General features: G+C 49.4%; 1 protein-coding gene across 1 annotated transcript in view; it reads left to right on the top strand.

The window, feature by feature from the left end:
- Positions 1 to 13,770, top strand: part of FER1L5 (fer-1 like family member 5) — a 64,830-nt gene that overhangs the window by 25,548 nt on the left and 25,512 nt on the right. The window contains exons 15-19 of the mRNA XM_028832154.2: positions 1,135 to 1,178; positions 1,268 to 1,350; positions 1,425 to 1,519; positions 2,523 to 2,651; positions 6,110 to 6,287. Coding sequence (XP_028687987.2) covers positions 1,135 to 1,178; positions 1,268 to 1,350; positions 1,425 to 1,519; positions 2,523 to 2,651; positions 6,110 to 6,287 — 529 coding nt within the window. The remainder of the gene's footprint in view (positions 1 to 1,134; positions 1,179 to 1,267; positions 1,351 to 1,424; positions 1,520 to 2,522; positions 2,652 to 6,109; positions 6,288 to 13,770) is intronic.

Consider the following 13,770-nt stretch of genomic DNA (forward strand, 5'->3'; position numbering starts at 1 on the left):
GATTACAGGCTTGCGCCACCGTGCCTGGCTTATTTATTCTTTGAGGAGACAGATATACCACTGTTTAAAAAGTTGATGGCTAGACATGATGAAGACATTCCGGGCCCACGGCCTCTCCATGAGATGGTTTGGTGAATGTGCATTCATACTGAAAGGGGCTGTGTGAGGACAGTAATATCTACCAGCCCACAGTCAGGGCAGACTCAGGGGTCGGAGGGCCTGAAGCTTATGCAATTAGGGGACCTTTTTTTTTTTCTTTTTTGAAACAAGGTCTCGTTCGGTCACCCAGGTTGGAGTACGGTGGCACAATCATGGTTCACTGTAGCCCCAACCTCATGGGCTCAAGCAATCCTCCCACCTCAGCCTCCTGAGTAGCTGGGACTCTAGGTGAGTGCCACCACACCCAGCTAATTTTTGTATTTTTTGTAGGGAGAGGATTTCATTATGTTGCCCAGGCTGCTCAAGTGATCCGCCCACTTCAGCCCCCTAAAGTGCTGGAATTACAGGTGTGAGCCACCATGCCTGGCCAGAGGGCCATTTTAAAAACATAAATACAAAACGATCATATGACAAGTTCCAGGCCCCTCCCAGGACCCTGCAAGGGGCCCATTCAAATGGGAGGCCCAGCTGGGCGAGGTGGCTCACACCTATAATCCCAACATTTTGAGAGCCTGACACAGGAGGATTGCTTTTGCCCAGGAGTTCGAGACCAGCTTGGGCAACATAGTAAGGCACCTGTCTCTACAAGAAAAAAAAAAAAAGTTTTTAATTACCCAAGTTTGGCGGCAGGTGCCTGTAGTTCCAGCTACTCAGGAGGCTGAGGCGGGAGGATGCTTGAGCCTGAGAGGTGTAGGCTGCAGTGAGCTATGATCATGCCACTGCACTCCAGTCTGGGTGACAGAGGAGGACCCTGTCTCAAAACAAAACAAACCCCCAGAAAACAAATAAGAGGCCCTAAAGCCAAAGCTCCATCAGCCTGGTTGGAAATCCAGCTTTTCTATGATTAAGTGGCTCGCTGGTAACTGAGCCAGGAGTTGGTCCCAGACCCGCGAGTCCTTAACTGTTGTTAAAATCTCCACGAGGACCAGACCATCCGAATGTGTACCCACCACTCCTCTGTCCTTCCCCCGACAGCTACCCTGCCTCTCCAGCTACATCAAGTTCAGAGTCTTGGACTGGTGAGCAACCTGGTGGAGGGTGAAGCACACAGGGAAGGAGGAAATGAGAGCTGGGCCAGGGGCTCAGCGTGAGGAGTGTTTCTCTCCAGCCACAGGAAGGACTGCTCGGATGAGATTGGGACTGCCAGTCTGTCCCTCAACCAGATCTCGTCCACCGGAGAAGAGATCGAAGGCAAGCAAAGTCTCGAGCGCACGTCCCACACCCCTCGTCCTGCGCCCGACCCTTCTCACTCTCTCTCCTTCCAGGAGTGTACTCTGGCTTCCTGCCCTGCTTTGGCCCCAGCTTCCTGACTCTGCACGGGGGTAAAAAGGCCCCTTTCAGGATCCAGGAAGAAGGCGCTGTAAGCTTGTCACATCAGCTCTAGGGGACAGCGGAGGTAGAGCTGCCCCCAGTAAAGCACTAGGGCCTGGGACGTGCCCTGGTTTCTGTCCCTCGGGGTCTTGGAGAGGACGTGAAGCCTGTCCATGAGCAGCCACGTGCATGTGGGACAGGCGTGGGGGCACCAGAAAGAAGCAGGCGGAAGCTCTGGGCTTTCCCTGAGGAAGGGGCTTTGAGAGGAAACCATGGTAGGATTTTCAGCAGGCGGGAAGGGCGCGCAGGACAGAGGACACAGCACAGGCAAGTGTGAGGAAGCACGAGGTTATTCAGGAATGGCGGTAAATGCCAGAAACCCAACTCACACTGTCTTAAACCCAGGGAAAAACAAGACTCCTGTCTGCCCGGATCTACTGTGGATCCCAGTTTCTGACAGTGCAAAGAGGCCCTGGGAAGGAACGAGGCAGGGAAGGATGCTGAGGAAGAACCACAGGCACTGGCCCTCAAGGCCACTGGGAGGCCCTCCCTCTCCTTTCCCCACCCCACCCCGCCTCATTCCCTCCTCCCGCAGTCAGGCCTCCGGGCTGGAAACCTCACCACACCGCCTCCAGCGGGGAAGGCCGGGGAGGCGTTCTAATTGGCCTCCTTAGGGCCTGTGTGCTCCCCTCGGATCCCTGTGGCCAAGGAGGCGGGGCGGGCTCTGATTGGCCCGGCGGGGAGCACAAACTGAGTGATGGCAGTTCCCACCCAGCCTGAAGCATTGTGGGAACACAGTTCCCACCCAGCCTGAAGCATTGTGGGAACACGGGCCTCCATGGGGCAGGCAGGTTCCCAGGGTGCAGAAGAGGGCTCAGTGCCCAGAGGTTTCCTGGCATGGAGGTGTCTGGAATTCTCTGGGATTGTGGTTGGAGTAAGTCCCGGGCAGGCAGTGACTGGACAACCTTGTCTTTGCCTCAGGGGTTTCAAAGGAGATTGGCCTGTTCTTTTTCTCTCACCCTTTTTCTCCGTTTTTCTCTCGCTTGCCCTAGCGTATTCCCGACTCTGTTAGGGATGGTTTAGCTTATCGAGGCCGAGTCTTCCTGGAGTTAGTCACCCAAATCAAGTCCTGTCAAGACTCCACGATAAAAGATCTCTCCCATGAAGTGACCAGGATAGAGGTAACTGCGGGAAACAGGTAACCCAGGGAAAAACACGAGCTCTGTCTGCCCCAGATCTACTGTGGATCCCAGTTTCTGACCGTGCAAAGAGGCCCTGGCCACTGGCTGTTGAGTGTGTAAGGATGCTTGACCAATCAGCCTGATTATTTACAAAACCCCTGCTAGTGGCTTCCTGCTGCAGCAAATCCCGGTGGTTGGGGGACCCTGATGGAAAAAATAAGGTTTCAGTTTAAGAAATGCCTAATCTGGGCCAGGCGCTGTGGCTCACACCTGTAATCCCAGCACTTTGGGAGACCCAGGAGAGAGGATCACTTGAGCCCAGGAGTTTGAGACCAGCCTGGGCAACATGGTGAAACCCTGTCTTTACTAAAAATACAAAAAAAAAAAAAAAAAAAAAATTAGCTGAGCATGGTGGTGCATGCCTGTAGTCCCAGCTACTTGGGAGGCTGAGGCAGGAGGATTGCTTGAACCCAGGAGGTGGAGATTACAGTGAGCCAGGATCGTGCCACTGCACTCCAGCCTGGGTGACAGAGCGAGACTCCATCTCCAAAAAAAAAAAAAAGAATCTCTGATATGGTTAAGGAGAAATGGTGTTAATTCGTGACCTAGTTTCTCAGGGCTTTGTAAAACAATCTAAGGGATTTGAGTTTCTTCCTGAAGCCAGTGGAGGGCTACTTACTGAGGCAGGAAGGGGCAGGAGGAGCAGTAACAATAGACTGGAGGAGAGTAAGTTGGGGTCACCCAGTCAAGAGAAGCAGGAATACAGCCTCATTGGCAGAGAGCTGGAGAGGAGGTGGGTAGGTTTCAGAGACCCTTTGGAAACAGAATGTCCAGAGCCAGTGACCAACAGAACGTAATAAGTGAGGCTGACTCCCCTTGCTGAGGCCCATTTTCTGCCATGGGTGATGAGGTGGTCAGGGGTGCGATGCACCAAGGTGGGCTCTCTAAAGAAGGAGAAGATATGAGGGAAATGGTTAACCCCATCTCTGACATGTAGTGTGAGACATCAACATAGACCAGCTCTGGAGCCTGCTAGACACAGGGATGTGACATCAACACACCAAGGTTTGAACCTGTGGTCGTGGAAGAAACTGCCTGAGGAGAGTAGGTGGAATGAAAGGAGAAGGAAGTTTCGAGGATGCCGCAGTCTTTAGAGGCAGGTGAAAGAAGAGAAGGGGTTTGTAGAAGAGGTTGGAGAGGAACCTGCAGAGGTGGACTCAGGAGTGGAGATTTGCAGAAAGGAGTGACAAGCAATCTCAAATGTGGCAGAGAGAAAGGGCGAGGACTGAGAGACACATGCTGGTTATTAGGAAGAGGTCAGTAGCCTTGGAGATTGGCTAGGAGAGAAGCTGGGCTGCCATAGGTGGGAGGGAGAGGTAGGAGCTAGTGCACAGAGACAAACCTTCTAAGAAACCTGATTAAAAGCCAAGTGTGGGAGTCTGAGATAGGAGGATCACTTGAGCCCCAGGAGTTTGAGACCAGCCTGGGCAACATAGTGAAACCACATCTCTAGAAAATAAAAGTTTGGCCGGGCACGGTGGCTCACGCCTGTAATCCCAGCACTTTGGGAGGCCGAGACGGGAGGATCACGAGGTCAGGAGATCGAGACCATCCTGGCTAACACCGTGAAACCCCGTCTCTACTAAAAAAATACAAAAAAAAAAAGTTAGCCAGGCATGGTGGTGGGCGCCTGTAGTCCCAGCTACTCGGGAGGCTGAGGCAGGAGAATGGCATAAACCCGGGAGGTGGAGCTTGTAGTGAGCTGAGATCCAGCCACTGCACTCCAGCCTGGGCGACAGAGTGAGACTCCGTCTCAAAAAAACTAAAATAGGCTGGGCGCGGTGGCTCACGCCTGTAATCCCAGCACTTTGGGAGGCCGAGGCGGGCGGATCACAAGGTCAGGAGATCGAGACCACGGTGAAACCCCGTCTCTACTAAAAATACAAAAAAAATTAGCCGGGCGCGGTTGTGGGCGCCTGTAGTCCCAGCTACTCGGGAGGCTGAGGCAGGAGAATGGCGTGAACCCGGGAGGCGGAGCTTGCAGTGAGCCGAGATCGCGCCACTGCACTCCAGCCTGGGCGACAGAGCGAGACTCCGTCTCAAAAAAAAAAAAAAAAAAACTAAAATAGGCCGGGCGCGGTGGCTCAAGCCTGTAATCCCAGCACTTTGGGAGGCCGAGACGGGCGGATCATGAGGTCAGGAGATCGAGACCATCCTGGCTAACACGGTGAAACCCCGTCTCTACTAAAAAATACAAAAAACTAGCCGGGCGAAGTGGCGGGTGCCTGTAGTCCCAGCTACTGGGGAGGCTGAGGCAGGAGAATGGCGTGAACCCGAGAGGAGGAGCTTGCAGTGGGCTGAGATCCGGCCACTGCACTCCAGCCTGGGTGACAGAGCAAGACTCCGTCTCAAAAAAAAAAAAAACTAAAATAAAATAAAAGCTTTTTTTTTTTTTTTTGAGACAGAGTTTGGCTCTTGTTGCCCAGGCTGGAGTGCAGTGGCACAATCTCAGCTCACCGCAACCTCCGCCTCCTGGGTTCAAGCGATTCTCCTGTCTCAGCCTCCCGAGTAGCTGGGATTACAGGCATGCGCCACCACGCCTGGCTAATTTTGTATTTTTAGTAGAGACGGGGTTTCACCACGTTGGCCAGGATGGTCTCAATCTCCTGACCTCGTGATCCGCCCGCCTCATCCTCCCAAAGTGCTGGGATTACAGGTGTGAGCCACTGCGCCTGGCCTCAAAGTAAATTTTTTTTTAACGTGAAAGGAAATGAGAACAGGTGATAGCTAAATGGGGTTCAGATGGGAGAAGGAAAGTTATTTTTTTTAAATAGGGGAGACCTGAGCTAGTGAACAGACTGGGGGATGCAAGAATGGGGCAGAGGTTGGCAACAGAAGCAAGAGGGACTAATATGACGGACAGGAGGCCCAAGCAGGCACCTGGTGAGAACAGCCGAGGTTGGGGGGATAGTGGGCAGCTGGAGCAGACAGTGGGAAGGTTCAACCTTTCTGGTAGTATGCATGTATGTGTGTGTGTGGGCGAGGGGGGGGTGGGTGTGGTTGTGTGTAAAATCTCAGCTCTACACCCCTATCCACATTGTGTCTTCTGAGGGAAAGGGTTTAGTCAAAAAAGAAGCAGCATCTCTACTTGGAATGGGGATGAGGTGGTCCAACCCAGAGCCTACCCTGACAAGGGAGGGGACCACCCCCTTCCCAGCCCCCTGATTTCAGGAAGGGAGGGAACCAGGGCTGGCTGGGTGGAGGGGCCAGGTGATGGAAGTCCTGGAGGAACTGCCCTGCATCAGCCGGGTGCCAGGGAGCCTCTGAAGGCCTTTGAGAGGGAGAGAAGGGAAGATGGCTTTGAAAGAGAGAGAGTACCTCATCCTTGCTTCCCTGCCCATCAGTCTAACCCCTGGCTTATGTACTGGGGATGGGGGGTGGGGCGGTTATTGTTTTAGAAGCACCAGAACCGCCAAAAGTATGGGCTGTGCGTCATCTTCCTCTCCTGCACCATGATGCCCAACTTTGAAGACCTGATCCATTTCGAGGTCAGCATCGGTCACTATGGGAACAAGATGGACCTGAATTACAAGCCTCTAGTCTCAAGCACACAGTACAGCCCAGTGATATATGATGGTAATTGTCAGATTCTGGCAAAGAGTAGAGAGCAGCCACTGCATGCCAGACCCTGTGCTGGGCTCTCTCAGGGGTATTAGCTCATGGAAGATTCACAGGCATTACTTGCCTATATTTCACACATGAAAAAATGAGGTTCAGGGGGGTGAAGTCATTTGCCTAACCGTATAGCTAGCAGGTGGTGAACCCAAGAGTCGAAACTAGGTCTTGACATGAAGTCCTTCTCTACACTGCTTTCCCCTACTACTCTGAACCACCTCCCATCCATCCATCCTCCACCCACCAGTTCATGCATCCGTCTATTTTTTTATCCATCCATTCAACCACTCAACTCTCACCTACCCACTTACCCCAACATCCAACCAACTACCCCTGCAGCCATTCATTCACTCCTCCAGTACATACTTATTGCACACCTATATGGGCACTACAGAGCAGCGGTTCTCAGAGAGCAAACCCTAGGCCAGCAGCATCAACATCACCTGGGAGCTTGTTAGAAATGCAGGTTCTCGACCCCACGCTAGACCTAGAGAATCCAGTAACCTGGGGAAGGACCCCAGCCTGTGTTTTATCAAGCCCTCCAGGTGACTGGGGTGCATGCTCCAGTTTGAGAACCACTGCTGCAGGGCACTCCTGTCTCACTTTCATCTTTTTCAGCTTTACCGTCTCATCACCCATTCTGAGCCTTTCTGGGCATCCCACTTCCCTACCTCTCTTTTTAAAAAAGTTTTATTGAGATATAATACACAAGCCATACAATTCGCCCATTTAAGTTTGTACAATAGTTTTTTAGTATATTCGCAGAGTCCTACAACCATCACCACAATCAATTTTAGAACATTTCCTTATCCGGAAAAGGAACCCTATGGCCGTTGGCAGTCACCCCCCATTTATCTCCCACCTCCCTAGTCCTAGGCAACCACTAATCCACTTTCTTTTTTTTTTTTTTTTTTTTTGAGACGGAGTCTCGCTCTGTCACCCAGGCTGGAGTGCAGTGGCGCGATCTCGGCTCACTGCAAGCTCCGCCTCCTGGATTTACGCCATTCTCCTGCCTCAGCCTCCCGAGTAGCTGGGACTACAGGCGCCCGCCACCTCGCCCGGCTAGTTTTTTGTATTTTTTAGTAGAGATGGGGTTTCACCGTGTTAGCCAGGATGGTCTCGATCTCCTGACCTCGTGATCCGCCCGTCTCGGCCTCCCAAAGTGCTGGGATTACAGGCTTGAGCCACCACGCCCGGCCCACTAATCCACTTTCTTTTTCTTTTCTTTTCTTTTTTTTTTTTTTTTGAGACAGAGTCCCTCTCTGTTGCCCAGGCTGGAGTGCAGTGGCGCAATCTTGGCTCACGGCAACCTCCGCCTCCCAGGCACGTGCCACCACGCCTGGCTAATCTTTTTTTTTTTTTTTTTTTTGAGACAGACTCTCGCTCTGTCGCCCAGGCTGGAGTGCAGTGGCCGGATCTCAGCTCACTGCAAGCTCTGCCTCCCGGGTTTACGCCATTCTCCTGCCTCAGCCTCCCTAGTAGCTGGGACTACAGGTGCCCGCCACCTCACCCGGCTAGTTTTTTGTATTTTTTAGTAGAGACGGGGTTTCACTGGTTTAGCCAGGATGGTCTCCATCTCCTGACCTCGTGATCCGCCCATCTTGGCCTCCCAAAGTGCTGGGATTACAGGCTTGAGCCACCGCGCCCGGCCTAATCTTTTGTATTTTTAGTAGAGGTGGGATTTCACTGTGTTAGCCAGGATGGTCTCGATCTCCTGACCTCAAGTATCCACCTGCCTCAGCCTCCCAAAGTGCTGGGATTACAGGCATGAGCCACTGCGCCCAGCCATCTGCTTTCTGTGATTGTAGATGTTCCTATCCCAGACATGTCATATATGGAACATATAATATGTGGTTTTTTGTGAATGGCTTCTTTCACTTAGCGTGATCTACTTGGTTTTTGTTTTATGAAATATATATACAAAAAGCAAATGAATGTGTATGTGTAGTTTAAAGAAGAATAATAAAATGAGGGAGGGTGAGGTGGGAGGATCACCTGCGCCTGGGAGGCAGAGGTTGCAGTGAGCGGAGATCGCACCAATGCACTCCAGCCTGGGTGACAGAGTGAGACCCTGTTTAACCAAAAAATAAAAAATAATGATAATAAAATGAGTACCCATGAACTCTCCACTCTGCTTAAAATATAGAAAACTATCAGCATCTTAGAAAGGGTCCGTTTGCTCTTCCTAGATCCCTTCACCCAAGAAGTAACCATGACCCTGACTCTTGTATTAATCACCTTCTTGCTTTTCTTTTTATTTTACATAAATGGGCTGAGCACCAATAGGTGGTGCTCTTTCGGTCCGTATTCATCTGTCTTGCATCTTCTGCTCAACGTTAAACTTTGTATGTGGGTATGTGTACTGCAGTTCATTTTCACTTCTGCATAAATTCCACTGTGTATGTGGTATATTCCACAAAGTATGTGGTATATGTAGGCATTTAGGTTGTATCTTTTTTGCTATTATAATAATTTTGTTGTAAACATTCTTGTGCATGTCTCCTGGTGACAAGTGCAAGACTTCCTCTAAATTATATACCTAGGAGTGGAGCAAAAGTGATTATACCAAATTACACTCTCCTCAGCTTGGTATGAGAATTCCTATTACTCTATGTTCTCACCAGTACTTGATATATTGCCTAGCCTTTTTAAAAAAATTAATTAATTTTTTTTTTTTGAGATGGAGTCTTGTTCTGTCGCCCAGGTGGGAGTGCAATGTTGCAATCTCAGCTCACTGCAACCTCCACCTCCCAGGTTCAAGCGATTCTCCTGCCTCAGCCTCCCAAGTAGCTGGGACTATAGGCGCCCACCACCACGCCCGGCTAATTTTTGTATTTTTGGTAGAGGTGGGGTTTTGCCATGTTGGCCAGGCTGGCCTTGAACTCCTGACCTCAAGTGATCTGTCTGTCTTGGCCTCCCAAAGTGCTAGGATTACACTAGCGTGAGACACTGTGCCCGGCCTATTTTTAAAATTGTTTATGGAGACAGGGTCTCACCATGTGGCCCAGGCTAGCACCACCACACCCAGCTAATTTTTTGCAGAGATGGAATTTCACCACGTTGCCCAGGCTGGTCTCAAACTCCCGAGCTCAAGTAGTCCACCCGCCTGGGCCTCCCAAAGTGCTGGTATTACAGGTGTGAGCCACTGCGCCCAGCCCTATTGATTATCTTTAATTTTGTAGTTAGTACATTATGTGGTCTAAGAAATATCTATCTCAAGATCATGAAAATTGTCTCCTCTGTTTCATTCTACAAGCTTTATCGTTTTATCTTTTTGTGTTTGGGTTTATGATTCAATTTGACTTAATTTTTGCGTATGGTATGAGGGAGGAATTGAGATTATTTTTCTCTATACAGATATACACGTTCTTTTTCTGTACACAGATAACCAGTTCAGCACCATTTGCCTGAAAGACTATTCAGTCCCACATTGAATTACTTTGCCACCTTTGTTGAAAATCAGTTAACCATATTGATCTATCTGCCTATCCTTATCCACCACAACCTCCGTCTCCTGGGTTCAAGCGATTCTCCTGCCTTAGCCTCCCAAGTAGCTGGGATTACAGGCATGCGCCACCACGCCTGACTAATTTTGCATTTTTAGTAGAGATAGGGTTTCTCCATGTTGGTCAGGCTGGTCTCAAACTCCCGAACTAAGGTGATCCGCCCACCTCAGCCTCCCAAAGTGCTGAGATTACAGGCATGAGCCACTGCACCCGGCCTAGTTGTTCCTTTACAAAATAATTTTGGCTATTGTACAAGTCTTTGGGTTGGACTTTGGTTGAAAATGAGTTCCTTCCCATTTTCCTATTTTAGCATAAGCTCGACAATTTCTCCAAAAAAGGCCACTGGAATTTCCTGTGTTCTTTTGTTTTCATCAGGTATTTTTTGTTTGGTTTTTAGTATTATATTCTATCTATTGACAATATGTATCGTTGGATTATTTTTAGTGGTTGCTTAGGGAATTACAATATTGACCCTTGACTCATCATAGTCTACTTTGAGTTAATAATATGCCACCTCCCAGAAATAATTGTTTTTTATATGTAATATACCATGCAATTAATTACAGTATAATTGCATTGACAGCTTACATTACCTTTGTTATACCTTTTTAAAAATATTTTTGGGACTGGCCGGGCGCGGTGGCTCAAGCCTGTAATCCCAGCACTTTGGGAGGCCGAGACGGGCGGATCACGAGGTCAGGAGATCAAGACCATCCTGGCTAACACGGTGAAATCCCGTCTCTACTAAAAAATACAAAAAAACTAGCCGGGCAAGGTGGCGGGCGCCTGTAGTCCCAGCTACTCGGGAGGCTGAGGCAGGAGAATGGCGTAAACCAGGGAGGCGGAGCTTGCAGTGAGCTGAGTTCCGGCCACTGCACTCCAGCCTGGGCAACAGAGCAAGACTCCGTCTCCAAAAAAATATATATATATTTTTGGGATGGAGTCTCACTCTGTCACCGAGGTTGGAGTGCAGTGGTCTGCCTCCTGGATTCCCGGGTTCAAGTGATTCTCCTGCCTCAGCCTCCCGAGTAGCTGGGATTACAGGAGTGTGCCACCATGCCTGGCTAATTTTTGTATTTTTAGTAGAGATGGGGTTTTGCCGTGTTGGCCAGGCTGGTCTCGAACTCCTGACCTCAGGTAATCCACTCCCCTCAGCTTCCTAAACTGCTGGGATTACAGGCGTGAGCCACCATGCCCGTCCTATCTTTGTTATGCATTCTGGAATTAGTTTGCTAATATTTTGTTGAGGATTTTGCATCTATGTGTATGAGTAAAATCTGATTTTGTTAGTAATTTATTTAGTGATGTAATTTACAAACCACAGAATTCTCTTGTTTTGTAGCCACTCTCCTGTTCCCACCCCCAGGTCAACACAACTACTAATGTACTTTTGTCTCTGCATATTTACTTTTCCTGGATATTTCATATAAATGAAATTATACCATATGTCATCTTTTGCATCTGGCTTCCTTCACTTGGCTTAATGTTTTCCAGGTTTATCCATGACGTAGCATGTATCAGTACTCCATTCCCTTTTCATTGCCAAATAGTATTCCATCATATGGGTGTACCATCCATCATTTGTTAATCCATTCATCAGTTGATGGACATTGCTCCCCCTTCTTAGCTATTAAGAATAAAGCTGGCCGAGCCTGGTGGCTCACTCCTGTAATCCCAGCACTTTGGGAAGCCGAGGCGGGTGGATCACCTGAGGTCGGGAGTTCGAGACCAGCCTGAGCAACTTGGTGAAACCCTGTCTCTACTAAAAATACAAAATTAGCCGGACGTGGTGTCGCATGCCTGTAATCCCAGCTACTCAGGAGGCTGAGGCAGGAGAATCACTTGAACCCAGAAGGCGGAGGTTATGGTGAGCTGAGATCGCACCATTGCACTCCAGCCTGGGCAACAAGAGCGAAACTCCGTCTCAAAAAAAAAAAAAAGAATAAAGCTGCTGTGAACATTCGTATACAAGTCTTTAAGTGGAATGGCTTTTTAAGAAACTGCCAAGCTTTTCTAAACCGGCCACATCATTTTATATTCTCCCAGCAATGTAAGATGATTTCAGTTTCTCATCCTCATCAATGTTTGTTATTATCTGTCTTTATTTATTATAGTAGGCACGCAGTGGTACCTCATCGTTGGTTTTTTTTTTTTTTTTTTTTTTGAGACGGAGTCTCGCTCTGTCACCCAGGCTGGAGTGCAATGGCTTGATCTCAGCTCACTGCAAGCTCCGCCTCCTGGGTTCCTGCCATTCCCCTGCCTCAGCCTCCCGAGTAGCTGGGACTACAGGCGCCCGCCACCTCGCCCGGCTAATTTTTTTGTATTTTTAGTAGAGACGGGGTTTCACCGTGTTAGCCAGGATGGTCTCGATCTCCTGACCTCGTGATCCGCCCATCTCGGCCTCCCAAAGTGCTGGGATTACAGGCGTGAGCCACCGCGCCCGGCCTTCCTCATGTGTTTTCTTAGGTTACATGTTAAAATACTTACTCTGTTCCATTATTTAATTTTCTACATCAGAGGCTCCATTTATGGGTTTAGTGATCCTCTTCGGTTTTATCTATATCTGTCATTTTCTCCCTGATTCTTTTTTGACCTATTCTTTCCATTTCATTTCGGTCACTTGTCTCATTTCTATCGTTGTTTCCATGCCTCTCACTGAAGTGTCTGCAGCGTCTAATCCCCCGTGGACTACTTAAGCTACCTTCCCGTATCTGTTTTTGTTTTCTCTGCTACTTGTTTTCTGAGGTTCGCGGGCTCACATTGCCTCACGTGTGTCCTGAGCTCCTTCAGGCAGTGTGTTTTTGCTGGCACTTTCTGCAATCTGCCCCTACTCAGAGCGCTTCCCGCTGTCTGTCCTGCTAGTCGTGTCCCCCAGGCAGCTGCTGCTGCTGCTCTTCACGCCTTGGCTTCGGTGGCGGTCACAGTTGCTTTTGGCAGTCCTCACGTGTATTTTGAGTCTGCAGATTATATCTGTCTCCTTGTTTTGCTGAAAATTGAGTTATTTTCCTTCTCCTTGTTGCTTTTGTAAGTTCTCCAAGAGTCGGAGAGGAAAACTGCTGTTGTGTATCCTCACACCGAGAGCCCCAGGCACGCGTCCCTGCTTATTTATCATTCTTGTCATTCACACAAAGGCCAGGGTCTGAAACTGATGTTTTCCAAAAATCCTGGAAAATTATATTTTTCCTTTGAAAATTACCTCTTCCCCACTATATCTCCTTCCGGAACTCACTCTGTCCTCTGGACCTTCTCCTTCTGTCCTTCATATTTTTAAATCTCTTCCATATTTTTCTTTTTTTTTTTTTGAGACGGAGTCTCACTCTGTCACCCAGGCTGGAGTGCAGTGGCCGGATCTCAGCTCACTGCAAGCTCCACCTCCCGAGTTGACGCCATTCTCCTGCCTCAGCCTCCCAAGTAGCTGGGACTACAGGCGCCCGACTCCTCGCCCGGCTAGTTTTTTGTATTTTTTTTTTTTTTTTTTTTTTGAGACGGAGGCTCACGCTGTCGCCCAGGCTGGAGTGCAGTGGCGCGATCTCGGCTCACTGCAAGCTCCGCCTCCCGGGTTCCCGCCATTCTCCTGCCTCAGCCTCCTGAGTAGCTGGGACTACAGGCGCCCGCCACCGCGCCCGGCTAATTTTTTGTATTTTTAGTAGAGACGGGGTTTCACTGTGGTCTCGATCTCCTGACCTTGTGATCCGCCCGCCTCGGCCTCCCAAAGTGCTGGGATTACAGGCTTGAGCCACCGCGCCCGGCCTCTTCCATATTTTTCATCTTGTCCTCTCTCTGGGCTGCATTCTAGCTGATTTCTTCTAGATGTTCGTAGAAAGTCCTTAGGTGACCATTCTATTTAAATTACTCAGCATCTCCCTTCTTCCCTTCCCTGCTTTTCTCCTTAGCATTTTCCATCTTCGACACACTGTATTTTACGTACTGATTTTGGG

This window comes from Macaca mulatta, chromosome 13 (genome assembly GCF_049350105.2).
Source record: "Macaca mulatta isolate MMU2019108-1 chromosome 13, T2T-MMU8v2.0, whole genome shotgun sequence".
NCBI lineage: Eukaryota > Metazoa > Chordata > Mammalia > Primates > Cercopithecidae > Macaca > Macaca mulatta.